The 13,833-nt window shown below is 37.0% G+C and overlaps 1 protein-coding gene across 1 annotated transcript in view; it reads right to left on the reverse strand.

The window, feature by feature from the left end:
- Positions 1–10,442, reverse strand: part of LOC137994451 (photoreceptor-specific nuclear receptor-like) — an 11,988-nt gene extending 1,546 nt beyond the window's left edge. The window contains exons 1-4 of the mRNA XM_068840025.1: positions 10,288–10,442; positions 9,514–9,795; positions 4,662–5,219; positions 1–1,342 (exon numbers count right to left, since the gene is read on the reverse strand). The exon at positions 1–1,342 is cut by the window's left edge and continues 1,546 nt beyond it. Of these exons, the coding sequence (XP_068696126.1) occupies positions 1,101–1,342; positions 4,662–5,219; positions 9,514–9,795; positions 10,288–10,315 (1,110 nt within the window). The 5' untranslated portion in view covers positions 10,316–10,442 and the 3' untranslated portion in view covers positions 1–1,100. The remainder of the gene's footprint in view (positions 1,343–4,661; positions 5,220–9,513; positions 9,796–10,287) is intronic.
- Between the last annotated feature and the right edge of the window lie 3,391 nt (positions 10,443–13,833).

The following is a 13,833-nucleotide window of genomic DNA, read 5'->3' on the forward strand; positions in this document are numbered from 1 at the left end:
AATCAACCAGCTGCGAAGCCGCGCGGAGAATGGGAAGGGGCGCTCTGAAATACCAGCACCACTCCCCATTCTCCGCGCGGCTTATGCATCTCCCGCCAACAATACTCAAGATTTTGTCGTACAGGAGCTTGAGTTTGACTGGAAACTTATAGAAGGAACATCCCCCGTTGCTTTAAAACCGAAACCGTACTCAGTACTGTGAATCAAGTCTTAGAGTTCGTACTTACGAATGCAAGTATATGCGTTACCTCTTTCTGTGTATGCTATGGGGTGCATCAGATGCTGCCTTATCATTTTTGAAGAACCAGCCCCTGGAGCCAGTAGGTAAAATGTAAACTTTCACCTTCTTGTAACCAAGGAAAGCTGCTATTTTGGTTAAGTAAACATATGCTTAAGAGCTTCTTGGATGTTTTTTCCAATTCCTCTTTCCCAAACTCACAGACTTCAATTTTTACTCAGGTTAAGGGCTCAAACTTTAGTTTGCGAGGAGTGCAATGAGTGATTTTATTTGCAAGGGGAATGGATTTTGACGTTAGACTCCTCCAGCTACGGCTGATTCAGTCATGTGCTTAGTCATATCTGTATTTATCTAAATATGTATGCACTAGTAATTAACCCTAACAGAAGTCCTGAGGTCTCGATCTGCCATGGAATGCGGCCCATCAGTTTTCGGTGTCATCTGTTTTTACGACGGCTACTGCTGGACTTTTCCGGGAAAAAAACGTGCCAGTATTTTGTCCCTTGCTACACGATCCATGATATTGTATTAGGCGGCTTCGTGGTTGCAGACCAATCAGAAGCGTTGTGGTCAACAGGCCCAAATCCGATTGGCCATAATTTGGCGGGACTAGTGTTCTAAATTTTAGATCATACAGGAAAAATGATGGGCAAAGCAAAGCAATCAATTGTTCAATAAACTCGACTTCAAATTGCCGTTCATTGCTCTCTACGTCTCACATCGATTAAAATACTCTCTTTTCCCTATCTAAAACGTTTGTAACTATCGCTACGATTTTTCTCCCTTCTCCAAAGTCTGAATTTATCGAAGGCCGCTACTCTCCGAGCCAAAATGTCGAAAAAGCCGTTCATGTAATTCTCAACTAGCTGGATTTGAACATATCGCATAAAAGGCTTTCAATGGCTACACTACCGATGGTCTGACGAAAAAACAGTTCTTCTATAGTTTTTGGGTTGACCATTCTCAAGGAAGGGAGCATCAGCAGCAATTTTCCGAAGCGAACTTGTTGACCGGGAAAATGCCTTCTGATGTAATCCCCTAACATTATTTGTGCTTGATCCTGATAACATTCCACTTGCTGCGGATCCCGCAACCCTCTCAGCTCTAAATGTTTGGAACAAAGAAAAGAAAATTAGATCAATATCATAAATATTCTTGCTCTTTGGCCATTTCAACTTAATCAAAGACATAAAACCAACAGCGGCTACAAACACAATGATAAAGCGCATTTTACTTTTGACTTGACGTTTCGTAAGCTACAACATACAATAACCGTCACTTCTGAAGATGTACGTTGTAGCATACAAAACGTCAAGTCGAAAGTAAAATGCATTTTATCATTGTGTTTGTAGCCGCTGTTTGTTTTATGTTTTTTAGATCACTATCATTCAACTTTTTGTGTCCTGCATTAAAATAACAGAAACAATGAATAGGCCGTTTCACCACTCTCGCAGCTCTTCAGGTATAAAGCAAAGTATATAAGAGTTTTTTCGTTGCTTTTGTCATCTAAATCAGTTTTTGCTCTTTCCCGACAAGTGCATGCTTGTTTTGACTGGGACGCTGTGACTGTTATGGTGTGTCAAAATAAGAACAATGTTGTGGCACGATGGCCTCAAGATCTTTGTAGAATTTTGGTTTTGATTTTTACAGTTGTACCGGTGTAAATTGATTTGACTTTTTGGTCCTGAAAAATTACTAAACGTCATTTTATGATCTGTAGGAAAGCCACAAAGGCGTCTTTAGAATAAACTTCATCAGCTTTCAGGGGCACCCAACGTCAATTTTCGGAAAATATCTGTTCGGAAGTCTAGACGATTTGAGACCTAGAATTTTCGGAACATTTGTTGTAAAATTTCTTGCTTGCCTGCCTCTCCTAGGATTCTCGAACATCTGAAAAATGGTATAATTGCTTATTTTTAACGGATTTTTACCCTAAAAAGGTCACCTAGAATTTTCGGGAGCCTTTTTTCTGGCTAATATTTTCCAAAAGGTAAGTTTTGATCCCTATAACATTCGGATCGCTAAACTTTTAGCTAGGAAATCCGAACAGATGAAAATTTTTTAGGGGATAAAAATATGCCTATATCTACCGTTCAAATACTAAAATAAGTTTAACAATGCTATGTTTAAGTGGTTTTGAACTATATTCTCGTTGGGTGCCCCTGAGCTTTAAGCGACTAAAATTCCTTTTTAGTCCATATGTGTTTCTTCCTTGTACTTTCGATCTTCTCGCCGAATGTTAACGACTGTTACTTATTGCTAAATTGTGCAAAAAAGACGTTGCTCAAATGTAATCAGCCAAACTGAGATGTTTAATTTCCATTCACAGTGATTTGACTTTTATTCTTTCATAGCGGAGGTCTTCTTCGGCAAGAAAACTTGGATCTATTATTCAATACTAGTTGACCTCCGAGACATTACGGGTGGCTAAATGATCGAGAGTGATTTTTAGTGAATTATTTTTCACAGTAAAAACACCTGCTTCGAAAAAACCGCGGAGTAGAATAAACCGACGTGTTGTTTTCAGCATGAATAAAGGAGGACTTCTTACATATTCTTCATGCATGGCTGTGTAAGTTCCGATCGACAATGCTTTTGGTAACCTCACGGCTTAAACAAAGTATTTTGTCCTGAACGAAGAATAAGATATTCCCCTTTGTAGCGTGTTCACAATGTTCTAACTGCCATCTTTTTTGGATATAAAAATTCAAACCACAGATTGGATCTATTTACAATTTAGGATTAAGACCAAGCAATCTGTTGTGCTAGACTTCTCCGAGATGTTTTATTCATTGATAGTAAATTTTTCCTTTATAATTAGAGACAAGCTGTTGTTAGAAAGATCTAAATAAACTACTGGAAATTCCTTGAAGTAGCTTTTTAATCATCAAAATGGTACGGTTTTTTTTACAACTGTCCAACACAAGCGCGCTAGATCGATCTTTGAAGACCTATTTGATTTGACTTCAGTTTTAAACAAAATTAAAACACTCCGCTGTTCTAGCGATTTATCGCTTTGCGGGATCAACCATTAGTGGAGCTTTTTTGTAATCTCTACGTTCATGAAACCAATGTCAACTTGAACTTTTTTAAGGAAAGTGCGAACTCCGACAGTGATACAACAAAACTCTAAAGTCTTTGACAAATAAAACAAACGCCATATTTCTAGATCTGTGTGCTTTGTTTGAAATTTCACATTTCTCGTAAGAAATCTGAAAGGTTTTTATCAACTTGCAGGCAAATAAGTTGATAAACACAGCCTCATTCGCCAAAGTTCTACCATAAAATGGAATTACACAGCGTATAGATAACAACTTGGACGGGTTTCTGTAAGGTGATTAAATATGACATGGTATAAATATCATTTTTAATTAAAGCGGTTAATATGTGAAACTTAGAATCGTTGTAATTAGGCACATTTCAATAACAGATGCACATAGTCCTATTAAGGCATTCAATCACGCAGAAATGGATTTTTAATTATGAATGAGGAGCTGAGAGGACTCAAAGTGAGATGTAAATTATTGAGAATTAAGCTGCTTTGATTTCGGTATGATATGGTTATTGATATGACCAACTAATAAAGCGCGGCCAAAACACACTTCAGCTTATTAGCTACGCTAATAATTGAGGTGTTTTAATCGAGGTAGTTACATGTGATTCCCTGCAGCTCAAGGTGAATTACTTTCTTCTTGAATAAATTTTACTTTCAAAATACAAGACTTCTAATTTCAGTTATTAGTGCGTTTTAAGAACAAAAAGTCAGTTTGAAGATTTTCGGCGAGACGCCTGTCCCTAAATGAGGGCAGACTCATTCAACAGTCAATATTTCCCGAATGGCAAAATTTATTTTCTGTAGCTATGATATGTTTCCGCCTTATTTTAAAATGTGTTTAAGTAGAAAAGAAAAACACCTTTCGTAAACTAAAAAGCGACGATTTAATAGTCAGTAGTCAGTAAGGGGTGGCGTTAAAGAGCGAAAACGCGAAGAGCTTGGCTTTTCGGGTTCGAGAGCTGATCCCAAATATGTTTTACACTTGTGCAAGTTGACTGCAAAGTTGAATTCATTTCCGCGAATTTATTGATCTGGGAACTAATTAACTTGCACTTTACTTTAAGTTAAAACTCACTAAAAACCGGTTTTTTTCAAAGAGATAACTCATTTACCTTATTTTTGAGGGAAGAAATAGCGCCGAACAGCTTTAGCTATAAAAGGTAATTTTGACTGAAATAGATTCTACTGAAATTTAATAAATCTCCCAACTTAGGGGTAGGCAAATATCAATCTCTTGCTCGCTTTTATTGAATATTTTTAGAAGAAGTTAAGCTTTTCATTTTTTTCGATTTTAAAACTAACACCAAACTCTGATTGATTTACCCGATCTGAAGGCAAAGAAAATTGTTCCTCATATTTCTTACTAACCTGACTTAAAAAGAACCACCGCTTTCAAACACGCGAACTCTGCTTCGCCAACTTGAAGGCTTCGAAAGCGCGCACTTATTTCCTGTAGCATACGAATGTCTGCCATGGTCGCAACAATCTTCTCTGCCGGGGTGTTATCGACGTGCATACCGGCTGCAGCTAGAAGCGGTGCAACTTCCAAGGGCATATTCCATTGTACGGCACCCATAATAAACAATTCTCTCCACCCTTCTTCGAGCAGAATCACTTGATCTCGAAATGGTAGATTTACGAAGGAAGGAATGTTCCTCGCCCATTTCACCGAGATGAATAACAGACGAGCGGCAGATTCGCAAATTGCATCGGGCGTAGAACAGTACAAGGACGTAGCGATTTCTTGTTGCGAGGGGAAAGGGATTCCTGGCGTTTGATGCCCAAAGCGATGCATTGCGTCTCGACAAGGCTCTGCCACGATCAGACTGGTCAGAAAATCGCTGTTCATTATTTTACTCGCATATTCGTCTCCCAGTGGTGGTTTGAGAAGCCTGGTCGAATTTGGTTGTCTTTCTTGTTGAACGGCTGAAAGAGTGAAAAAGGATAAACATATACTGATTTCAGTAAGTGTTCTTGGTAAGTTAGCGAAACATAGTCCGCTTCAGTTCTTCGAACATTTGTCTCTTTGAACCAAAACCAGGCAAAATCTTTTGAAGTAAAAAGCTCAAAAACTTCACTAAGGTTTAAATTAAGGGAGAAACGAAATTGGGTCTGTTCGCAAGCTCAAAACCTCGCAAGGTCAATAGCTTAATATTCCCAAATTCGCACATCCTGTATTTTTTCATTCCTTATTGTATTTTAAACGTTCGCGCGAAGTGACCTTTGTCGTGCAGTTTATAATTTTGGGAAGAGGAATTATCACACGATATTCACACTGACAAGGTATCAAGAAGAGTTTTGCTGTTAAATTTATCAATTCTATTATCAACATTTATTCTATGCGGGAATAAAAATTGGCCAATTTTGAGCAAAGTTCGAACGTGTTTATTCTCTGACGGTGGAGGACGAAGGAGTGAAGCCACGACTTAATTCTAAATTAACGGCAAAATTTACCGTCTATAAAAAAATGTGTGACTAGACCAACTGAAAGTGAGAAGTCAGTATTCTCCAAGACGTTATTTAGGTTAAATACTAATACTTATATTATGAGGGAGATGAAAGTAAAAGTCCTTAATTAGAATTTAGGCTGTTTTTGAAGATCTTTATTGTCAGAATATTTTCAGGGACAACAATATTTAAAGATGCAATTTTAAAAAGCTAAGTGTTTTTACTTTTTGAAAATGCCTATCATGTTAATATTCGTTACTTTTTGCAGCCGAGGGCAATTGAGAAATATGGAATTGCCAATTTGTAACTATTCAGAACATTTTGAGGACAATAACAACACACTGACAGTTCTTTTGCCCCAACTACCATGAGCAAAGCATTGTCTAGAGATGACGGGGCAATGTTTTATTTATATATGCGAGTCAAGAGTGTTTGAATTCGGCCGCTACTGATAAGAAACCTCCAAGGTTTGCCACGGCTAATTTAAAAATTTTTCAAACAACATAGTACTCTACGAGTGCGTTTTCGCACGTTCGTATATCCTTACGCACTGCTAAACAAATTGGATAGTCTGTGTCTGATGGCATCGGTTTAAAATGTCCCGGCAAGGCGGCTTAGAGACAAAGCTATTAAAATTTATTGACGTGAAAAGAAATTTAGAAATATAATTATCAACCTTCACAGCTGTTGTTCAATTCTTTCCAGTTTCCGCATAAGAATGTACTAACTGAAAATAACTAAAACAGAACTTTAGGAAAAAATAATTCTCCTTATTTCTTTTGTCGACTGTGCAATTTTTACTCACTGGGTGCACTTTCGCAGTAAACTTCACCTTTCGCATGCTTCGCCGCAAAAATTTTATCTTTGAATTTAAAAAAGTGATTTACGTAAAGGGATTTCATTGTGAAATAGAATTTTTCATTCCTTAAAACGTCCATTGAAGAATTCAATGCAGCGTTCCTTTTTCTTTACATTGAAAGCCGTGGAAACAAAACTGGACATAACGGGTGAATGTTGACACCTAGTCGAACTCATAAATACAATTCGTAAGTCGTTCCTGACAACTTGGGTTAAAAAATGGAATTACCACGAATGGTTGCTATGCAATGCCGGCAGACCCAGTCAAAGGTGTGTAACGATAAAGTTGAAATTGGTTTCCAGAGGAACCAAGAAAAAATAGAATGGCACTAAATTCTTCAGCGTACTACAAACAGCTTAGTAACGTGTAAGGTACACAATTTGAGCTAAAGGCGTTTTGGGGATTTGAGCCTTAATTACGTACGGGTTCCTCATTTTCGTCCATTGGTCTTATTCGAATTGAACAAAAATTCATGCATTCGTCGCAGCGCAGTGAATTTTACGGACTTTTGTTCAGGGTATTGCTTTTTTAATTGAATGGCTTGCCTGGTGATAGCTTCTCAAGAACTTCCTAACTTCCACAGTTGAGATTCTTTAAGTGTAAGGAGTGATATTAAACTTGAGGCGGGTCATTAGTAATACTGATTGGAACTCATCTCACCACGACAAACTCAATTTATTTGCATTACTTTGAGTGATCGAGAAACTCCACTAGCTCTCCTATGGCTATAGTTAGAGCCTCTATTTGCCGTAAATAAAGATCCGCAAAATGTTTCGGCTGATCTAATTTTTTTTTTATAGCATTGATGATTTCTTACAAATTAACTGTGGCTTTTAAAATACTTTCAGCGTATGGGCCTCCTGCCTGCATTAAATCCTGGTTTTAAGATAAAAAAATTGAAACATTATCGGTCACGGCAAAATCATCTTATACTGAATATTCCCAACATTTTTAATGAGCGGAATTTTGAAGTAACTAAAGGCACTTCGCTCTTAGAAAGATTTGCGTCAATTTTAGACCATAGTTCAACCCATCTGAATCCCATTAAGCCACAAGCTGTTTATAACAGAGTTAAATTGTAATGTCTGTTTCTAAACAATGGAAAATATGGGTCAGAAAAAATGAAAACCATTGTTTAAAACAACTGTATGGGTAACAAAAGATGTCTTAAGCGCACGTTCTAACTAGCACTTTTAATAAACAAATTCTTTGCAAAGCAACTGTTTTCATATAGAGAAACTGATTCAAAAAACATATCTACATGCTCAAAGGATGCCATTTTAAAGGAGTGTATCGATGTCTGCAATAACAATTTGGTGTGCTTTAAGCTCTTCGCACAAAAATAGCGCTTAAGGAAGGCGTTCTCGGGTGTTTAGGATAGCCACGCGTTTTTGTTTATTTTATCATTGAGATCATACTGCCGGACCCAGTTACACAATGGGAAATCAGCAGTAATATTAATATATCCAAAACAAGCGGCGTGGAACTACCAAATTGTTCATATTTCAACTTAACCGTAATCACATTAACACCGGCCCTCTAGCTTGGCAAAAGTAATTTTCTTTTTATTTACATAAAAGAGGGCACCTATCGCAAAGGCCAAGAAAACTGTAGCTTGCCGCCGGTGCACAGGACGAGTAAGTGACAATAGGGACAATTGTTTCATCGCTGGAAACGTAGTTTATTGTTTGGAAAAGAATCAAGGTGAGTTACTTTTCAAAAGAAAAACACGGTATGGCTGTTTTAATGAATGAACTTTTCCGCGCAATTGATCATAGAATCACCTGCGGAACGCCGTATTTTACCTTATCGCAATGAAACCAGACTATTTTCTCCAAGTTTTAAAAGCCATAAACAATATTTTCTCGGCTTTTTGTCGCTAAAATGTAGCGGAAACTTCGTTTCTTTATCAAAATGTAACCCTTGCTCAAAGCTTTAGCCAAATGTTTTTTTTTCTTGTAAAGAATCCGTTGAAAGTATCTTTTTCACCTGTGCTCATTAGACGGACATATGCTGTTCTCGGGCAAGGCCTCTGATTATCACTTTGAACAATTTACAGTTTTTCTAATCTTCCCGCGATATCGTGCTAGCTTTTTATTAAGATGCATTTATTTACTCATTTTGTTGGGAAACTTTAATCTCTGAGCGCACTTCGTGGGCTCGGCCCGAAAATAAATAGACGTCTAATTGCGAAAGTCCTTCGACCGCAGCTTGGGAAAATACACAGTGATTTGTTGTTGGTGAAGAATGGGGAAAAAGTTTGACATTTCCTTTTCATTATAAAAATTAATTGAAACTAATTGCAGTCTTCGAAATTCAATGTATTTAGGGAACAATGTACCTCCACTGGAGTATCAAAATACTATTTTACAAAGATGTACCATGTTGTTAAATTAAAGGAGATTCCAAAATACTAAACATTTAAAGATAGCAACTCCCTTTTCACCTTCAAAGTATTTCATCCCTTCAACTTAGCCTGGCATCTCAAATGCATCCTTCGAAATCGACTTTCAGAACTTTTCGACAAATTTCTGCAATTTTAACATTTTGGATCTCTCCAGTAAACATTCTGTCACCAAATTAAAATTTAATTTTCCGTAAAGGAGATAGAAAGCGATACCTTTTTCATACCACTGAGGGCAAAACAGATCGCTCTGTTCTAAACTATTCGTCCGTACCACTGTGATCCTTCGGACAAAAACCAACCAATGTGTTGTTTCAACGATTATTCAAGAATGTTTCGGTTAAGCCCCTCTGTTAAGATATGTGACAAGAAAGAGAACAAAATTTATAGACTGGGTATATGTTTTAACTGTTTTACCAACGAGTGCAGAGAAAAATGGGCGTAATGCGCACATTACGAACTGTTGATGAATACGAAAAAGTAACTTTACGACTAACTTCTTCACTTACCGAAACGGTTCATTTTAACATCGAGACATTTTTGGAAGCGGCAAGCCTGGCATTGATTCCTTCGCTTTTTATCCACGACACAGTTTCCATTTCCTTTGCAAGAATACACCATATCTCTTCGCACGCTTCGCATAAAAAACCCACTGCAACCATCACAGGTATATACTCCATAATGTCGACCGGACGAAATATCGCCGCATACTTTACAAAGAACCTCTGGCTTGCGTTCAACAGATTCAAGTTTCTTTGGCGAAGAAGCTTCTCGATCCATTTCGTGGTCATCTAAAGAATTCATCAGTCAAAATAATGATGAAGGTCCTAAAATCTTTCCTAACTAAATTTATTGGGACGTGGGATGCTGAAGTGTTAAATTCTTATGGAATCGGTGCCGATAATTGTTATCGATGCATGAAGCGATTCAGGGATTATTAAATGTTTCCCGTTCTATGGCCTTACAGAATCATAACTCTATTAGAATATAAGAGATTTTAAAAGCAATCTATCCTCAAGAACAATTTAACTGATTCTAAAATCGGTGGAATAACTTTGTCTAGGTAGAAGAAGGGAGAAAAAATGGAGACATTCTACGTTTTTGAATTTTGAACACATTGCTACTTCTTGGTATCATCCTCCCGCTAATGGGATTTTAATTAAAAGTAAAACCTTCTTAAGAACTCTAAACTTTTAGACTCACTCCATGGAAAAACTTCCGTAGATTGTCATTTAGAATCCCTAGGAATAAGAGAAACTTGAACTTCCGGTCAATTTGCTCACCTAAGACGGACTGCTCATCCAAGTCCATGGTCGAATTGTGTAAAAACGTCTTATGAAAATTTGTGAATTGTCCTCCCCTTCACCGTTCTGGCGTTTTATAGTCTTCCCTCGCTGTGAAGAGGCTTTTGGACTTGTGCATATTACGAGCACTCCTTGTAGTTGTGGACAGACCAGCTGCCATGCATGTCACGTGATTCAACTGCGTCCTGATTGGCCAACATTGCTAATTAAACCTGGATGCCTCAGATGAAAAGACTTTGCAGATCTTTAATATCTTTGTAATTTAATCGGCTCATCAATGACTTTTGTTTGGGCGGTAAAGTGTTTTTGCAGCTTTTTTTGCACTTTCATTCGCCATCCAAACAATTAGAAATCCATTGCTTTGAAATGTTGATTCTTTGCATATGGAATTTGAAGATAGGTTTCACGACACGTGCTTCACAAAGAAGCTCAAAGAATCGTAGTGTCACTCAGAAACATAGCTCGTCCGTGAAGACCGCGTACCGTGAAGAGGTCGGTTCCATGTGGGTCGATACCTATATATCACTAGAGCCGTTTTTTTCAACGCTCTTGGCAAGATACTATTGTATTTCTTTAATTACAGTATCACCGCATTCAAAACTCCTTGTTTTCTTACAAACGGCTCATCTCACACCATGAAATTTAATTATCGGTCAGCATTATGTGCTTAGTGCGTTTAGTGTGAATAAGATAATTTGCGGCACGCGTACGCAATTGTGATTGAAGACATGCGAATGTCTTCTAAGATTGCATTGTGATGGCTTACACAGCATTGAAATGGTTTCTTCGAACTACGTTTCAACCCCTCCTCTTATAGATGAGAACTTTGAACAAATCAAGACCTGGTGTCTCGGGTGTATTGTCTAAGGCACCTGCCATCGCGAACCGCGTCAAGTTGAGATTAAATAATAATTGCCAAGTGATTTTTTTTTTCACACTGTTGTCACAAAAATAGTTTTAATTGTGATCTGATTCGAAAACCCAGCTTCCGACTGTCAACACGAACTATGATGTTAATAAAGAATGCATAGACTTTGGCTCGGTGATTACCCTTGGATAAAGTACAAATGTTTATAACTCTCAATTGCTTTGCAGATTGTAGCCCATTTCAAGCGAGAAAGGAAAGTTCTGTGACCAGTGGTTACTGGAAAAATTAACGCTTTTAGCCACATAAGAGCCACACTTTTCGCTTAATGTGTGTATCATTTGCGTAATTTTTTTTAGGATCTCGAACAAAGTAACTTGTCATTTTTTTTGGCTTCCCCGAACAGGTTCGTCTATCCAGTTTCAAGTGATACTGGTAATTCAAACTTTAGTATACAAATGCATGAAGACAGTAAAAAGTAACTTCGACTGTTTTACCCTGGAGAGGGATTGATTAACTGAAAAAACAAGAAAATTCTAATTTTTAGATCAAATTTCTTTGGAAACAAAGTTCAGAATTTCATTTTGATATGTAAAAATGAAAGATGCTGCCCTGAATCCCTGAACTCACCGACGTATCTTCATTTGTATCAACTCTTTAAAACAAAGTAAAAATGTCTCAACCAAGAGAATCAAATTGCGACTTAAGCCAATTACCACAAGTTCGAAGAAAGCGAACATAAAAAGGTTGAATAAGATTTGACATATCTAGATCAATAAAAGATTATTACCTCCTCAAAGGATACATTTGGAGATCATTTTCCCCCGAAGCAGATGGCAGGAATAAATTGTCATTTGTTCTTAAAAAAGCAAATTTAAATTTCCTCACAATCTCGTTGTTTGTTTTCCCACTCTTCGTCGGCTTCAGCTTAAATTATATGTTTCCTGTGCAGTGACGTCTTTGTTTTCTGCGAAAAAGAGCACGTTTTTAATGTGATCTTAATAAACGAAACTATACAAACTGTCATTCAGAACAAAAAAGGTGATTTAAATCAATCAAGGAACTTTTTTTCAGAAACCCAAGGTCTGTTGGCGACAATTTCACATAAGTCCGGTGAGAAAGAGTAGTTTTATTCTTTGTTTTTTCTTCCCAAAATACAAGAACTATATTCAACAAAAATGTTGTGAAGTTTTCATTTACCTGTGTTTTTGTGAAAAGAAGAAATTAAAAGAAAGAAAACTGGAAACCAAGTTCATATAAACAAGAACAACAAAGCGGTGATCTATACCTTAATCTGCTTTAGCAACGTCTAAACACGAAAATGATAACTTTATAGCAGTCGTTAATGTATGTGTCCCTGTATTGAAATTTAAATCTTTAAATCTGATCAAGGTACAAAAGATAAAACCCCAAAATTACTTGTAAAACTATCAATTATATAAGGCGTTAACTGTTATAACATATCTTGAGACAATGAAAAGCTACCGGATTTATACTGGTAACAAGATATTTATACAAAATTTCCGCTCATCACTCATCTGGCAAATGATTTATTGTGTAATTAAGATTTGGAAAGATAAAAAAGCAATTTAAGCAAACAAAACGACAACAATAATTGCCTTTTTAGATGTCCAACCTTTAAACCAAACCCGAGAAAAGCGCAATTTAATTAGGCTAAAATTGCTACCCTAATAACATATTTTTTCTTTGCTTTAAAACTTGAGTAATTCCGTCGCGTTTTATTTCAGTCAAGGCCTCTAGCCAGTAAGCCAGCCATTTTGCGCAAAACCTCGTTTGTTTTCAAACATTAAGTTCGAAAAGTTATTAACTGAGCGAAACACTACGGGCGTTTTTTGAGGAAATCACCTGCCATCTAGTTTCTTGTCACAACTGTTCCATGGGTAAAAAAACACCTCACTTTTAACCTTTTTCATCAGGCTCAATTAACTATAATATGTTGATTCTTGAGTTTGATTTTGTACAGAAGGAATGAGGGACCTTTTTATTTTAAACACATTTTTAGACAATTAGTTTTTCGCGTCGTTTTGTTTTTCCGAAGACCCAGTACAATTCATGCAAAACAGACAAATACATTTGTAACTAACTGAAAATGCGTTTTCGTCGTTTTCCACGTTTGTAGCTCTTGATTTATAACTGATTTGAAGGTTGTTACTGAACTCATTTGTCATAATTATTTCGAATTCAGTACTCCTAAAGTTTCAATCCATTCAGTTGCGATACATTTTGGTACAGAATACGATGTTATCTTCTTAAGTTCATTCTACACGAGTAAAAATTTGTCCCATAAATAATTAGTGGCTGGGGCTGCCAAGAAAATAAACAGTTATCCTTATTTCATTCACTGTTTTCCTTTGTAAATCCCTTTGTTTAACTGATCTTTCTATGGATGCGGAAAGAAAGAACAAAAGAGTAGCCCCAGACAGTTTCAAACGAGACCTTTGCCTCATGAAGACGCGCCGAGTGTGCAGGATTAGCTAATCCGTAGCAGTATCAGGAAATTAAAAGTGTGTAAGTTTACGTTTTGCAAAATTCCTCAAGGGAAGTCGAATAAGAAGAGAGTCTAATACAAGTGCAACTATTATATCCAGATTATACCAGATAAAACGCATTAAACAACGACAAAGGCAGGAAACTAGAGA

Source organism: Montipora foliosa, chromosome 3, assembly GCF_036669935.1.
Source record: "Montipora foliosa isolate CH-2021 chromosome 3, ASM3666993v2, whole genome shotgun sequence".
Taxonomy (NCBI): Eukaryota; Metazoa; Cnidaria; class Anthozoa; order Scleractinia; family Acroporidae; genus Montipora; species Montipora foliosa.